The sequence below is a fragment of the Plodia interpunctella genome, chromosome 11 (genome assembly GCF_027563975.2).
Source record: "Plodia interpunctella isolate USDA-ARS_2022_Savannah chromosome 11, ilPloInte3.2, whole genome shotgun sequence".
Lineage (NCBI taxonomy): Eukaryota > Metazoa > Arthropoda > Insecta > Lepidoptera > Pyralidae > Plodia > Plodia interpunctella.
The window spans coordinates 9,203,919-9,221,330 of NC_071304.1; the positions used below are offsets into that span (position 1 = coordinate 9,203,919).

A 17,412-nucleotide genomic window follows, 5' to 3' on the forward strand; every position below is an offset into this window, starting at 1 on the left:
CTTTAAATTCACACCACGATCACGTAGAAGGTATTTTTGGTCATAAATCTGCAACAATATTGAAAATAAGCGCTTTTTGCCTCCATTGGCAATGGCGTGTACCTTAGTTGTACCCGTAGCGCCATCTGCGCTGAGTTTTACGTAATATGCCTGTGGCGACATCTACCACGCCACATGCACAACGGCGCAGATGTAAAAAGCCGACCAAACGCATTGATGAACAAGCCACACAAGTGATCCAGGACATTACGGACAGATAGCACGACGGTCGACTCACTATGGACAGCTAACAAGCCTAGACTGCGCAGACAGTGCGTTTTCGATTGGAAGCATAAATGCAACCTCCGACACGACACGATCGGAGCCGTGCGGTTCCCCAGACGCAACACCTAACCTGGCGGGAAGATTTTCCCTTTGTGGCGGTTGAGCATAACCATCTGGCTCCCGCTACATGCCCTATTGACATGTCTATCACAGAATGAACATGGTAATTTTCATATATCTGTGACCTCTAAAAATAGGAAAAACCTAATAAGCTGGATAAAGAATTTAAAGATGCCGAAGCCGACGTACAATGGCGTACCGGAGGAAATTCCGTGGAGTCGGACCTTAACACATCAGAGGTATATACCACCATTTTGGCCTGAAGAGCTGGAAATTTATGGTTTGCGCAGGTGGAAGGCTAATTCGCAATTTCGGGAATAACAAACGATGCAACGAAATTCAATGACGTAATTAGCCAGTTGGACAACAAATATTCAAGGGAAGTCAAGGATATTATAATTAGCCCTCCTAAAACGGAGAAATACGAAAAATTAAAATCGGAACTTGTAAAAAGACTGACAGCATCGAACAAGAATAAGTTGAAACATTTGTTGGCGCATTAACAGCTAGGCGACAGAAAGCCGTCACAGTTCTTGTGCCATTTGAGAGCCTCGCTGGATTGAACGTTCCAGATGTTTTTGCGGACAATTTGGATGAGTCGCTTGCCACATGGAATTCAGATTGCGCTCGCTGAACAACCAACTTCCACAAATTTGAATGACTTGGCAGATTTAGCTGACCGCATAAATGATCTAACTTCTACATTTCCAAATGTTGCATACTCTGTACTATTAACCATTGAGAAGATTTTCTCGCTGGGAGCCAACCTTGATATTCACCATTAGGTCTTGTATGCATAGTCATCGGAACCACAGGTCTTTTCAACTTGCAAAATATTGACCTTAAAGCAGGCAAATAAAATCTACCACCCAGCAAAAATTACCTTTTTTTCTACCTATCCCATACCTATCCGATCCGACGACGTAGTAGAAAATATTAAAATATAAAATGTCATTACTCATTCGTAATGTATTTACAACTAGCAACACTGGAGACAGCTAAGTGACATTTTGAATTTCGGCTGAAGTTGCAGTCAAATTCAATCGATTTTTATGTAAATTGGCGATAAAATAGTAATAATGTCGCTAGTTAAATTATTTTCAGTGTCCGCACGAGGTAATAGAGTGACCTTTAAGTTATGTTGTAGCCCTCAAGCGTTAATATTGTTAGGATGTCCTGTTACGCAACTGTTGTTTATAACCTCTATTGCGTATTTACCAGCTGATTTGTTCCTTGTTTTAAGTGTAATTTAGATTGTTGCGTAGATTTACACTTTAACTAACTTGTTTATTCAATCTCTACAACCTTAAGTTTGTTATTCATTCAAAACATTTTTACATAATTATTATCTTCATATCAACATATTATATTTACGCTAATATCTACTATTATGTTTGACATTACAGTCCGTACGACTTGTGCTGGCAATATAGTAGTGCGGCATTGCTCAGGGGGCAACGTGGAGAAAGTATACCCACCAGTTTCGCCAGGCTACAAATATGTGAACGCTGAGGACCCTGAGATGACATTCAAAGCCATGTCAGACAGAGCTGCTCAAACCATATTTTGGACCGAGCTCGCCAGGGGATTCGCTGTCACGTTAGCCCACATTTTCAAGGTACATACTGTGCTAGATATTATTCAATTATTTTTCCACTACCTCATATTATGTCAATTGTTTGAACTAACAAAAAGCAGTAAACTATAGTAATATTTATTAATGGATTTAATAATGAGGTGAAAAAAAATCTGGTCTACATTCTGAAATTGAAATGTATAGGTTTTTAGAAAAATGGCATTTTTGACACAAACTGTTATTGTTGTCAGAGAGTAATATATTGCTTCAATGTGTAACAAAAAAATCATGCTCTATACTTATAGTTGAAAAGTTCCCACGTCTGGGGCCATTCCTGGTTGCACTGTCAGGGCATGCTTATCATAATAATGGATTGTCCTCACCATCCTCCAAATTAAATGTGTGTACAAAATTTCATCTCAATTTAAGATATCTACTTCAAACTTGAGTTTCAAGATTCCACCCATATAGACAGGGAAATATGTACATAGTTATATTACAAGTTAAATAAAAAAAGCTTGTAAAAATGTTCTGGTTAAAAAAATGCTCATTCATTTCACTCTACGACCAGTATATATTTTTAAATGGAACTCCTTGACACAATTGAATGAAACTAATACACAATTGAATGAAACTAATTTCAGGAACCAGCCACCATCAATTACCCATTCGAGAAGGGCCCACTCTCGCCCCGCTTCAGAGGAGAACATGCTCTGCGCCGATATCCCTCCGGTGAGGAGAGGTGCATTGCATGTAAACTGTGTGAAGCTATCTGCCCAGCTCAGGTATGTTGGTGATGAAATGATGATGCTGTATAGTAGTTCTCACTGACCAGCACTTGCTTCTGGTGAAGGAAAATTGATTAAAACTAAAGTGAGAAAAAATGAAGTGAAGCTGTAAGCCCAACCCTGATAGAGATTACGAAGCACAGTGGTCGCCCTATGCCCCGCGTGGGACACAAACACAATGTGAGAAAAAGACATTGTATGTGGATTGTATATGGGAATGGTCAGCAGTCATATTGATTTCAGTGTTATAGAAGAAGGCCTACCTACTTCTTCTATAACACTGAAACTATAGTCGACTTTTCCGTCGATAATTGCCAGTGATTATGCGGTTGACTGTATAGTAAAAGATAATAATATGAAGTACTTACAAATATTCTAAAATGGAAATCTGAGAGCTATCCTACATAGCTCTCCGTTTTCTGCCTTGCAGGGTGTACAAAAGTGACAGCTACATTTTCTGCTGTCCATGGGCTTCACAGTATTACAGCCCTGAATGAGACCAGGAATTATTTTAATGAATTCCTTTTACAGGCTATCACAATCGAGGCAGAGGAGCGTAAGGACGGCTCAAGAAGGACGACTCGATACGACATTGATATGACCAAATGCATATATTGTGGATTCTGTCAGGTAATATTTGAGTCAATTTTATTTATTACCATCATAAGTCTCTTCCAAACAAACAGCAACAAAAGCAGACTTTCAAAGCGCAGGTGAAGAAGCGCCGCTACATACTTTACTGCAGCCTTTTCTTCAAATACTTTTCACCAAATAAGGTCGTCCACTTTATTTACAAGACTGTAAGTATATTGCAACTAAGTGGACTAATGTACATTTATTTAATAATAGCGGCCGTCCCAGCTTTGCTCGGCTAAAACCATAATAAATAAATATATTGGGACAAATCACACAGATTGAGCTAGCCCCAAAGTAAGTTCGAGACTTATGGGATAATAACTCAACGATACTATATAAGTCCCGGGCCAATCAGAAAAAGATCATTTTCCATCGTAACCCGACCGGGGATCGAACCCGGGACCTCTCGGTTCAGTGGCAAGAACTTTAACATTGCGCCACCGAGGTCGTCAACTATATCACACTAGTGAAAACTGTACAAAAATCTCTGTCTGTTTTCGACTTATCGCGTTCATCCAGGCAGACGCGACAGAGTTCTTTGTATTTATAATATTCTAAGGAATAATAAACTATAGCTTCATTTCTAACTTGCAGGAAGCGTGCCCGGTCGACGCAATAGTGGAAGGGCCCAACTTCGAATTCTCGACAGAAACTCACGAGGAACTCCTTTATAATAAAGAAAAACTGCTATCTAACGGAGACAAGTGGGAGAGCGAAATAGCATCCAACATAAGAGCAGATCATCTCTACCGTTAAAATGATAATTTATTATTACCTTAGTGTAAATACTTTTAAGGCCTATTTTGCAACATTTCAGATTCTTTTTGTTTTTAGTATTTTTTTTGTCGAAAATTATATACAGTGGTAGTGGTTTTTGTGAACAAAATAGGTCTTAAAACTAGCAATATTCAATTGTTTTTGTGATAAATAAAACATATTCTCAGTTTAAGAAATTTTATTGATTTTAATAAAATAGTTTACTCGGCATCATTGAGGTAGTCAGTAGATTTAAAACTAAATCATAGTCAATTTGCGTCCTATTATTGCTCAATTGGCCAAATCATTCACCCATAGAGCACAAATGATGGAACTAAAATGATACACATAATCACATCCTTGAAGTTAATATTAAGTCTGTGATCACATCGATTATGGTCGAATTTATTGGATGGTAGTAACAATAGAATTATCAAACACAAACTTGATTTATAAGAAAACCTTTTTTATACATACCTATTTAACATTTATCTTAATTATATTAATAAAATTATTTTAACAGTTTACAATTAGTATATACTTGGCTTAATTCTTTTTTTATTATCATTTCTTAAAACAGGTAAATTAAAATCTAAGATCAAAACAACACAGAGTTTTGAAGCAATAAGTGACATCTCATTGGTAATTATCTTCTTTTTAAACAACAAAAATTGTAGGTAATCATCGTTCTATCCTATTAAGGCAAGATTGTATTAAGAAAACATCACCTAACAATAAAATTCAGTCAGTTTGTGTGGTTCCCACCTAAAATTTTATAAGAATACCTTTGAAGATCTTCTTTCACGACGTCGAGACTTCTATCAGCGTCTATTGTGAGCACTTCACAACCTACATCTGGGGAGTTGAGCCAGTTCTCATATGCATCATGCACCTGTAAAATACACAATTGTTAAAGTACCTATGTGTTCTGTTCTATGTTGCTTGGGATAATACATGAATTTAAAACTAAAGCTGTAAACTAAAGTAGTGGTGGTCCAATGGGTGCTCACCTGTGATTTGAAATGTTCCAGGTTCGAATCCTGCATGAGTTTGTATTAATGTATTGTAGCTAGTATTCATGGATTCCTACTTGATTCCAGTGAAGGAAAATCTGCACTTTGAGTATTATGTTGGGGTAACCACCCCAACATAATACTCAATATAGTTATAGAGATGCAAATGTGATGTAATGCATAGTGAATGCATGCAACACATAGCAATATTAGTGGCATTTAAAAAAAATCTATTTTTTGTCAAGGCTTGTTCAGTTGCTTGGTGCGACTATGCCAGCCTCATGGGTAAATTCCATTTTATTTGGTATTATGTCTGCCTATGCGTCGTCATCCCTCTCCAGAATGTATAAATACATCTGGTCTCCCGAGACAACGGTTTGTTCAAGGTAATGTTGATCTCACCATTGCCCAAAGAGAGATAGATAGATAAACTCTTTATTGCACCATTCACAAAGGAGTTATAAGTTACAAGATATTTAAACATAATGACTGCAAAGGCGGACTTATCGCTAATGCAACTTCTTCCAGCCAACCTTTGGATGGAAAGAGAAACAAGTAAACTACATTCCAACAAAACATGAAGCAAATCTTCCATTTTATTGCACACATTACATGCATCCGAATGTGTCTGTGAACTTGGCATACCAAGTTATAGAATATCAAAGTTTAATTGGAGTTCTAATTGCATCCACATGAGTTCTATAGTTCCTGACACATTTCAAGAATAGTTCTGGCGTTTATCAATAAAAAAAAATTTTTGAAAAAATGATATGCTAAGTTCCGGTAGCATATCATTTTCTAAAAAACTAATATTAAATAATCAAAATCGATAAACACGGGATATATAAATAGTTCCTCATATATATTATAAATAGTTCTGCATTATTAAAGTAAAAAAAAAATATCAAAGTTTATATATATATCGACGACATGCTACTATAAAAAAAATATAATATTTTGCTCAATGCTTACTATATTGATAGTAATCATATAAAAAAAAGTTTCAAAAATGAAATTAAATGAATAAATAAATATATCACCAAAAAAGAAAAACGCCATGTAACAAAATAGCAGCATAGTAAATAAGAAGGTTATTTGGAGAAATGCCGAAATAACACAAATATATCAAAATGTTTTGGATCGACGATAAACGTCATTTCAAGAGTAGTAAAATATTGAAAAACACAATCAGCATTTTTCTCCGAGCTCTATTCCCAGAAAAAATAGTAGTTAGTATATCACACTTGAATATTAGAAAATTAGAAATTTTACTAGATGATATTCGAAAAATCTTAAAAAAATGTTCTGGTTACCCAAGAACCTAGAACTCCGCGGATTATAAAACAACACTAATATATCAATAAATAAGAATAAGAATTTCAACCAGAACTCTTTAAAAAATATCAGCATATCACACTTGAATATTGGAAAGTTAGAAATTAAACTAGATGATATTCGAAAATTCTTAAAAATATGTTCTGGTTACCCAGGAACCTAGAACTCCGCGGATTATAAAACAACACTAGTATATCAACAAACAACAACAAGTATTTCAACCAGAACTCTAAAAAAAACATCAGCATATCACACTTGAATATTGGAATGTTAGAAATTTTACTACTATTTTTTTAGATGATATTCAAAAATTCTTAAAAATATGTTCTGGTTACCCAGGAACCTAGAACTCCGCGGATTATAAAACAACACTGGTATATCAATAAATAACAACAATTATTTCAATCAGAACTCTTAAAAAAATATCAGCATATCACACTTGAATATTGGAAAGTTAGAAATTTTACTAGATGATATTCGAAAATTATTAAAAATATGTTCTGGTTACCCAGGAACCTAGAACTCCGCGGATTATAAAACAACACTAGTATATCATTAATTATCAACAAGAATTTCAACCAGAATTCTTTAAAAAATATCGGCATATCACACTTGAATATTGGAAAGTTAGAAATTTTACTAGATGATATTCGAAAAATCTTAAAAAAATGTTCTGCTTACCCAGGAACCTAGAACTCCGCGGATTATAAAACAACACTAGTATATCAATAATTATCAACAAGAATTTCAACGAGAACTCTTTAAAAAATATCAGCATATCACACTTGAATATTGGAAAGTTAGAAATTTTACTAGATGATATTCGAAAAATCTTAAAAAAATGTTGTGGTTATCCAGGAACCTAGAACTCCGCGGATTATAAAACAACACTAGTATATCAACAAAGAACAACAAGTATTTCAACCAGAACTCTAAAAAAAACATCAGCATATCACACTTGAATATTGGAAAGTTAGAAATTTTACTACTATTTTTTTAGATGATATTCAAAAATTCTTAAAAATATGTTCTGGTTACCCAGGAACCTAGAACTCCGCGGATTATAAAACAACACTAGTATATCAACAAAGAACAACAAGTATTTCAACCAGAACTCTAAAAAAAACATCAGCATATCACACTTGAATATTGGAAAGTTAGAAATTTAACTAGATGATATTCGAAAATTCTTAAAAATATGTTCTGGTTACCCAGGAACCTAGAACTCCGCGGATTATAAAACAACACTAGTATATCAACAAACAACAACAAGTATTTCAACCAGAACTCTAAAAAAAACATCAGCATATCACACTTGAATATTGGAAAGTTAGAAATTTTACTAGATGATATTCGAAAAATCTTAAAAAAATGTTCTGGTTACCCAAGAACCTAGAACTCCGCGGATTATAAAACAACACTAATATATCAATAAATAAGAATAAGAATATCAACCAGAACTCTTTAAAAAATATCAGCATATCACACTTGAATATTGGAAAGTTAGAAATTAAACTAGATGATATTCGAAAATTCTTAAAAATATGTTCTGGTTACCCAGGAACCTAGAACTCCGCGGATTATAAAACAACACTAGTATATCAACAAACAACAACAAGTATTTCAACCAGAACTCTAAAAAAAACATCAGCATATCACACTTGAATATTGGAATGTTAGAAATTTTACTACTATTTTTTTAGATGATATTCAAAAATTCTTAAAAATATGTTCTGGTTACCCAGGAACCTAGAACTCCGCGGATTATAAAACAACACTAGTATATCAACAAACAACTGGTTACCCAGGAACCTAGAACTGCGCGGATTATAAAACAACACTAGTATATCAACAAACAACAATAAGTATTTCAACCAGAACTCTAAAAAAAACATCAGCATATCACACTTGAATATTGGAAAGTTAGAAATTTTACTAGATGATATTCGAAAAATCTTAAAAAAATGTTGTGGTTACTCAGGAACCTAGAACTCCCCGGATTATAAAACAGCACTAGTATATCAACAAACAACAATAAGTATTTCAACCAGAACTCTAAAAAAAACATCAGCATATCACACTTGAATATTGGAAAGTTAGAAATTTTACTAGATGATATTCGAAAAATCTTAAAAAAATGTTCTGGTTACCCAGGAACCTAGAACTCCGCGGATTATAAAACAACACTAGTATATCAATAATTATCAACAAGAATTTCAACCAGAACTCTTTAAAAAATATCTGCATATCACACTTGAATATTGGAAAGTTAGAAATTTTACTAGATGATATTCGAAAATTCTTAAAAATATGTTCTGGTTACCCAGGAACCTAGAACTCCGCGGATTATAAAACAACTCTAGTATATCAACAAACAACAACAAGTATTTCAACCAGAACTCTAAAAAAAACATCAGCATATCACACTTGAATATTGGAATGTTAGAAATTTTACTAGATGATATTCGAAAATTCTTAAAAATATGTTCTGGTTACCTAGGAACCTAGAACTCCGCGGATTATAAAACAACACTAGTATATTAACATAGAACAATAAGTATTTCAACCAGAACTCTTTAAAAAATATCAGCATATCACACCTGAATATTGGAAAGTTAGAAATTTTACTAGATGATATTCGAAAATTCTTAAAAATATGTTCTGGTTACCCAGGAACCTAGAACTCCGCGGATTATAAAACAACACTAGTATATCAATAAATAACAACAAGTATTTCAACCAGAACTCTTTAAAAAAATATCAGCATATCACACTTGAATATTGGAAAGTTAGAAATTTTACTAGATGATATTCGAAAATTCTTAAAAATATGTTCTGGTTACCCAGGAACCTAGAACTCCGCGGATTATAAAACAACACTAGTATATTAACAAAGAACAATAAGTATTTCAACCAGAACTCTTTAAAAAATATCAGCATATCACACTTGAATATTGGAAAGTTAGAAATTTTACTAGATGATATTCGAAAAATCTTAAAAAAATGTTGTGGTTACCCAGGAACCTAGAACTCCGCGGATTATAAAACAACACTAGTATATTAACAAAGAACAATAAGTATTTCAACCAAACATATTTTTAAGAATGGGTAACCAGAACATATTTTTAAGATTTTTCGAATATCATCTAGTAAAATTTCTAACTTTCCAATATTCAAGTGTGATATGCTGATGTTTTTTTTAGAGTTCTGGTTGAAATACTTATTGTTGTTTGTTGATATACTAGTGTTGTTTTATAATCCGCGGAGTTCTAGGTTCCTGGGTAACCAGAACATATTTTTAAGAATTTTCGAATATCATCTAGTAAAATTTCTAACTTTCCAATATTCAAGTGTGATATGCAGATATTTTTTAAAGAGTTCTGGTTGAAATACTTGTTGTTATTTATTGATATACTAGTGTTGTTTTATAATCCGCGGAGTTCTAGGTTCCTGGGTAACCAGAACATATTTTTAAGAATTTTCGAATATCATCTAGTAAAATTTCTAACTTTCCAATATTCAAGTGTGATATGCAGATATTTTTTAAAGAGTTCTGGTTGAAATTCTTGTTGATAATTATTGATATACTAGTGTTGTTTTATAATCCGCGGAGTTCTAGGTTCCTGGGTAACCAGAACATTTTTTTAAGATTTTTCGAATATCATCTAGTAAAATTTCTAACTTTCCAATATTCAAGTGTGATATGCTGATGTTTTTTTTAGAGTTCTGGTTGAAATACTTATTGTTGTTTGTTGATATACTAGTGTTGTTTTATAATCCGGGGAGTTCTAGGTTCCTGGGTAACCACAACATTTTTTTAAGATTTTTCGAATATCATCTAGTAAAATTTCTAACTTTCCAATATTCAAGTGTGATATGCTGATGTTTTTTTTAGAGTTCTGGTTGAAATACTTATTGTTGTTTGTTGATATACTAGTGTTGTTTTATAATCCGCGGAGTTCTAGGTTCCTGGGTAACCAGAACATATTTTTAAGAATTTTCGAATATCATCTAGTAAAATTTCTAACTTTCCAATATTCAAGTGTGATATGCAGATATTTTTTAAAGAGTTCTGGTTGAAATACTTGTTGTTATTTATTGATATACTAGTGTTGTTTTATAATCCGCGGAGTTCTAGGTTCCTGGGTAACCAGAACATATTTTTAAGAATTTTCGAATATCATCTAGTAAAATTTCGAACTTTCCAATATTCAAGTGTGATATGCTGATGTTTTTTTTAGAGTTCTGGTTGAAATACTTATTGTTGTTTGTTGATATACTAGTGTTGTTTTATAATCCGGGGAGTTCTAGGTTCCTGGGTAACCACAACATTTTTTTAAGATTTTTCGAATATCATCTAGTAAAATTTCTAACTTTCCAATATTCAAGTGTGATATGCTGATGTTTTTTTTAGAGTTCTGGTTGAAATACTTATTGTTGTTTGTTGATATACTAGTGTTGTTTTATAATCCGCGGAGTTCTAGGTTCCTGGGTAACCAGAACATATTTTTAAGAATTTTCGAATATCATCTAGTAAAATTTCTAACTTTCCAATATTCAAGTGTGATATGCAGATATTTTTTAAAGAGTTCTGGTTGAAATACTTGTTGTTATTTATTGATATACTAGTGTTGTTTTATAATCCGCGGAGTTCTAGGTTCCTGGGTAACCAGAACATATTTTTAAGAATTTTCGAATATCATCTAGTAAAATTTCTAACTTTCCAATATTCAAGTGTGATATGCTGATGTTTTTTTTAGAGTTCTGGTTGAAATACTTATTGTTGTTTGTTGATATACTAGTGTTGTTTTATAATCCGGGGAGTTCTAGGTTCCTGGGTAACCACAACATTTTTTTAAGATTTTTCGAATATCATCTAGTAAAATTTCTAACTTTCCAATATTCAAGTGTGATATGCTGATGTTTTTTTTAGAGTTCTGGTTGAAATACTTATTGTTGTTTGTTGATATACTAGTGTTGTTTTATAATCCGGGGAGTTCTAGGTTCCTGGGTAACCACAACATTTTTTTAAGATTTTTCGAATATCATCTAGTAAAATTTCTAACTTTCCAATATTCAAGTGTGATATGCTGATGTTTTTTTTAGAGTTCTGGTTGAAATACTTATTGTTGTTTGTTGATATACTAGTGTTGTTTTATAATCCGCGGAGTTCTAGGTTCCTGGGTAACCAGAACATATTTTTAAGAATTTTCGAATATCATCTAGTAAAATTTCTAACTTTCCAATATTCAAGTGTGATATGCTGATATTTTTTAAAGAGTTCTGGTTGAAATACTTGTTGTTATTTATTGATATACTAGTGTTGTTTTATAATCCGCGGAGTTCTAGGTTCCTGGGTAACCAGAACATATTTTTAAGAATTTTCGAATATCATCTAGTAAAATTTCTAACTTTCCAATATTCAAGTGTGATATGCAGATATTTTTTAAAGAGTTCTGGTTGAAATTCTTGTTGATAATTATTGATATACTAGTGTTGTTTTATAATCCGCGGAGTTCTAGGTTCCTGGGTAACCAGAACATTTTTTTAAGATTTTTCGAATATCATCTAGTAAAATTTCTAACTTTCCAATATTCAAGTGTGATATGCTGATGTTTTTTTTAGAGTTCTGGTTGAAATACTTATTGTTCTTTGTTAATATACTAGTGTTGTTTTATAATCCGCGGAGTTCTAGGTTCCTGGGTAACCAGAACATATTTTTAAGAATTTTCGAATATCATCTAGTAAAATTTCTAACTTTCCAATATTCAGGTGTGATATGCTGATATTTTTTAAAGAGTTCTGGTTGAAATACTTATTGTTCTATGTTAATATACTAGTGTTGTTTTATAATCCGCGGAGTTCTAGGTTCCTAGGTAACCAGAACATATTTTTAAGAATTTTCGAATATCATCTAGTAAAATTTCTAACATTCCAATATTCAAGTGTGATATGCTGATGTTTTTTTTAGAGTTCTGGTTGAAATACTTGTTGTTGTTTGTTGATATACTAGAGTTGTTTTATAATCCGCGGAGTTTTAGGTTCCTGGGTAACCAGAACATATTTTTAAGAATTTTCGAATATCATCTAGTAAAATTTCTAACTTTCCAATATTCAAGTGTGATATGCAGATATTTTTTAAAGAGTTCTGGTTGAAATTCTTGTTGATAATTATTGATATACTAGTGTTGTTTTATAATCCGCGGAGTTCTAGGTTCCTGGGTAACCAGAACATTTTTTTAAGATTTTTCGAATATCATCTAGTAAAATTTCTAACTTTCCAATATTCAAGTGTGATATGCTGATGTTTTTTTTAGAGTTCTGGTTGAAATACTTATTGTTGTTTGTTTATATACTAGTGCTGTTTTATAATCCGGGGAGTTCTAGGTTCCTGAGTAACCACAACATTTTTTTAAGATTTTTCGAATATCATCTAGTAAAATTTCTAACTTTCCAATATTCAAGTGTGATATGCTGATGTTTTTTTTAGAGTTCTGGTTGAAATACTTGTTGTTGTTTGTTGATATACTAGTGTTGTTTTATAATCCGCGGAGTTCTAGGTTCCTGGGTAACCAGAACATATTTTTAAGAATTTTCGAATATCATCTAGTAAAATTTCTAACTTTCCAATATTCAGGTGTGATATGCTGATATTTTTTAAAGAGTTCTGGTTGAAATACTTATTGTTCTATGTTAATATACTAGTGTTGTTTTATAATCCGCGGAGTTCTAGGTTCCTAGGTAACCAGAACATATTTTTAAGAATTTTCGAATATCATCTAGTAAAATTTCTAACATTCCAATATTCAAGTGTGATATGCTGATGTTTTTTTTAGAGTTCTGGTTGAAATACTTGTTGTTCTTTGTTGATATACTAGTGTTGTTTTATAATCCGCGGAGTTCTAGGTTCCTGGGTAACCAGAACATATTTTTAAGAATTTTTGAATATCATCTAAAAAAATAGTAGTAAAATTTCTAACTTTCCAATATTCAAGTGTGATATGCTGATGTTTTTTAAAGAGTTCTGGTTGAAATTCTTGTTGATAATTATTGATATACTAGTGTTGTTTTATAATCCGCGGAGTTCTAGGTTCCTGGGTAAGCAGAACATTTTTTTAAGATTTTTCGAATATCATCTAGTAAAATTTCTAACTTTCCAATATTCAAGTGTGATATGCCGATATTTTTTAAAGAATTCTGGTTGAAATTCTTGTTGATAATTAATGATATACTAGTGTTGTTTTATAATCCGCGGAGTTTTAGGTTCCTGGGTAACCAGAACATATTTTTAATAATTTTCGAATATCATCTAGTAAAATTTCTAACTTTCCAATATTCAAGTGTGATATGCTGATATTTTTTTAAGAGTTCTGATTGAAATACTTGTTGTTATTTATTGATATACTAGTGTTGTTTTATAATCCGCGGAGTTCTAGGTTCCTGGGTAACCAGAACATATTTTTAAGAATTTTTGAATATCATCTAAAAAAATAGTAGTAAAATTTCTAACATTCCAATATTCAAGTGTGATATGCTGATGTTTTTTTTAGAGTTCTGGTTGAAATACTTGTTGTTGTTTGTTGATATACTAGTGTTGTTTTATAATCCGCGGAGTTCTAGGTTCCTGGGTAACCAGAACATATTTTTAAGAATTTTCGAATATCATCTAGTTTAATTTCTAACTTTCCAATATTCAAGTGTGATATGCTGATATTTTTTAAAGAGTTCTGGTTGAAATTCTTATTCTTATTTATTGATATATTAGTGTTGTTTTATAATCCGCGGAGTTCTAGGTTCTTGGGTAACCAGAACATTTTTTTAAGATTTTTCGAATATCATCTAGTAAAATTTCTAATTTTCTAATATTCAAGTGTGATATACTAACTACTATTTTTTCTGGGAATAGAGCTCGGAGAAAAATGCTGATTGTGTTTTTCAATATTTTACTACTCTTGAAATGACGTTTATCGTCGATCCAAAACATTTTGATATATTTGTTTTATTTCGGCATTTCTCCAAATAACCTTCTTATTTACTATGCTGCTATTTTGTTACATGGCGTTTTTCTTTTTTGGTGATATATTTATTTATTCATTTAATTTCATTTTTGAAACTATTTTTTATATGATTACTATCAATATAGTAAGCATTGAGCAAAATATTATTTTTTTTTATAGTAGCATGTCGTCGATATATATATAAACTTTGATATTTTTTTTTACTTTAATAATGCAGAACTATTTATAATATATATGAGGAACTATTTATATATCCCGTGTTTATCGATTTTGATTATTTAATATTAGTTTTTTAGAAAATGATATGCTACCGGAACTTAGCATATCATTTTTTCAAAATTTTTTTTTTATTGATAAACGCCAGAACTATTCTTGAAATGTGTCAGGAACTATAGAACTCATGTGGATGCATATAGAACTCCAATGAAACTTTGATATTCTATAACTTGGTATGCCAAGTTCACCAACATCATCCGAATGGGCTTTTATTAATAAGAAAATAAAACTTGTTAACTGGAACATGACCTGATCTCACTCGAAAAGCAGATACTAGAAACTCCCTACTGAGATTAGCACAGTCGAACCAAGGCACAGGGCTGGGAGAACCTTGGATGGTCTTATATTAGATTAGTGGCATAGAAAGGATTTCATTCAGTTTTTGTATAATGCAAGCATAAAAAATAATTAAAGTGACCTGCTGTAGATACTCCAGTGGTACCTCAGATTCCTCAGCCCTACCTCGCTTCATCATCCTCTCCCACACGACTTGTGGAGATGTCTTTAAATATACTGAAAGGAAATACAATAATACATATTAATTGGGTGGCAAACAGGTACAGAATTTTACTAAGAATGGATTGTCATTGGGCCCTACTGGCATGATAGGAATCATCAAATGAGTTTTATTCATATTTAGAATGCTCGAATTAGTCTCTTGTAGGTTGTACTATTAGAAGTGAGAAAGTGTCTGTGAAGGTCATGAATAAATGCTTAGAATTTGAGTTACATTGTAAGTTTCAAAAACATACCTATGAGATCAAGTGCAATATCCAGATTCTTTTCAACATATTCATACCATGATGTTAAGACTTGGTACTCAGCGTCATGAAGAAACTTGTGGTTTTTGGCATTCTCCACAAAACAGAATCTACTGTTTTGTACTGATCTGTTTAATTAAATTTCATGAGATCAATCGTCAGTTTTTATCTTATGTCATAACACAATAATTCAGAATCATGTAATGTACCCAGAAATTGAGCTTATGCCAGGCATTTTCAGAATAATTTGATGCAAATTCATATTCAAAATTCAACTTGGATGATACATCACTTACTGACATCAAACATTTACTTAAAAGTAAGTCTACTACTGGCTTCCAAGATCCACAGGGCAGTGAGACAAACATTTACTGCAGCTGGGGCTGTATGTTTATACCTATTACTAGAATTTCCATGAAATTAAATATTACAGCTATACTAAAACATAGCTACATAAATATTTATTTTCATGGAAATTCTAATAACCAACTTACCGTTCAAACATTTTCACAGTAATATTAGTGTTTGATGGAGGACTTGTCTGAATTTTTAGCCTAGTCAAGTGCACATAGTGTTGAAATGGGAAAGTCCACTTGTGTAAGTCTGTATAGACGAGACCAAGTAAATTGTGGCCGCTGACATTACGCCATTCATTCAGAGGTTCCTGAAAAAACTACGCTGTAATCACAAGTTATACAAAAAAACGATAATTAATATATTGTGACGCTTACGGATGTTTAGAAAGTAAATACAACTTGAAACCAATAAATAGTAGAGGTTATTCCAAAGAATGGGTAGACTAACTTACCGTATGCTTTTCCACGTTATTGAATTTATCGAAGAAGTTTATACACGTAGATTTTCCAGATCCAATATTGCCTTCAATAGAAACTCTGAAAGGCCTAGAGGTTTTTTCTACCATACGAGCGGCGTTAGTTATTGTCTTTACGTTAGACATTGTGATTTCGTTATTTACACACAAAAGTATGTATTTTAATTAATTACATAGGAATATTTAATACATGTAATAAAAATATATACACTAATGCTAGTAAAAATTGGCGCAATAAATAATAAAATTTTACCGCTATTTTACCGCCCAACCAGACAGTCACTGTCACGTCACTTGTCAATTTTGTCATTGTCACTCGTAACTATTTTATTGCGACACTTCCTTTTTTGAGGCCGTAAATGAAACATGTTTTTGCCAATATTTGTGAATGAACATGCATTGAATTTGAATTTGAATTGAATTCTAATTTAAATAAAAATATACATATGTAACTTAACTTTGTATACCACAAAGGAAAAAACTAATTCAATAGATATTTTTTTCCTAGATGGTCTGAGCCATTCACTGGCTACTGCTACGGAGGCATCGTAAGTACTTGGAGTACCAACTAATAGGGGATAACTGCACATTTTTCCCGCAAGAGTACAGCACTGTATGTGCTTGCTATGTCGATTCAAACGTTTCTTTTAGAAGTACTTTATTAACCTTTCATTATGCAAGCATTTGTTTGTGAAAATATAATAGCATATTCGGGTGCCGAAACATTGGGAAAATCGTTTTTCATAAAAAACCTGTAAAATTTTCGCGCGAGTCGAAAAGAAGCTCGGAACATTTCACAGGTGAAGACTTATAAATATGGTCATCATACAGATAAGATCTTCAGTCAAAATCAAATTTATATCAGTTCATGACCACAGTTGACCAAATAATGAAGAACATAACCTAAAATAGTGTTATTATTTTCAGGATATCCTATATATATATATATATATATATATATATATATATATATATATATATATATATATATATATATATATATATATATATATCCTATATAAATCCTTTTTACTTCC

At 32.2% G+C, this 17,412-nt stretch overlaps 2 protein-coding genes across 2 annotated transcripts; one reads left to right on the top strand and one right to left on the bottom strand.

The window, feature by feature from the left end:
• The first annotated feature begins 1,347 nt into the window (after window positions 1-1,347).
• On the top strand, window positions 1,348-4,337 carry LOC128673715 (NADH-ubiquinone oxidoreductase subunit 8-like). The gene is made up of 5 exons (XM_053751750.1): window positions 1,348-1,500; window positions 1,791-2,002; window positions 2,605-2,745; window positions 3,280-3,378; window positions 3,979-4,337. Exons 1-5 carry the CDS (start codon window positions 1,464-1,466, stop codon window positions 4,138-4,140), a joined length of 651 nt encoding a protein of 216 aa, XP_053607725.1. The 5' UTR covers window positions 1,348-1,463; the 3' UTR covers window positions 4,141-4,337.
• Window positions 4,322-16,665, bottom strand: LOC128673714 (deoxynucleoside kinase-like). Its single transcript, XM_053751749.2, has 5 exons — window positions 16,352-16,665; window positions 16,038-16,207; window positions 15,535-15,671; window positions 15,201-15,295; window positions 4,322-5,032 (listed from the first exon to the last, which is right to left on the bottom strand). Exons 1-5 carry the CDS (start codon window positions 16,499-16,501, stop codon window positions 4,886-4,888), a joined length of 699 nt encoding a protein of 232 aa, XP_053607724.1. The 5' UTR covers window positions 16,502-16,665; the 3' UTR covers window positions 4,322-4,885.
• Window positions 16,666-17,412: the final 747 nt, after the last annotated feature.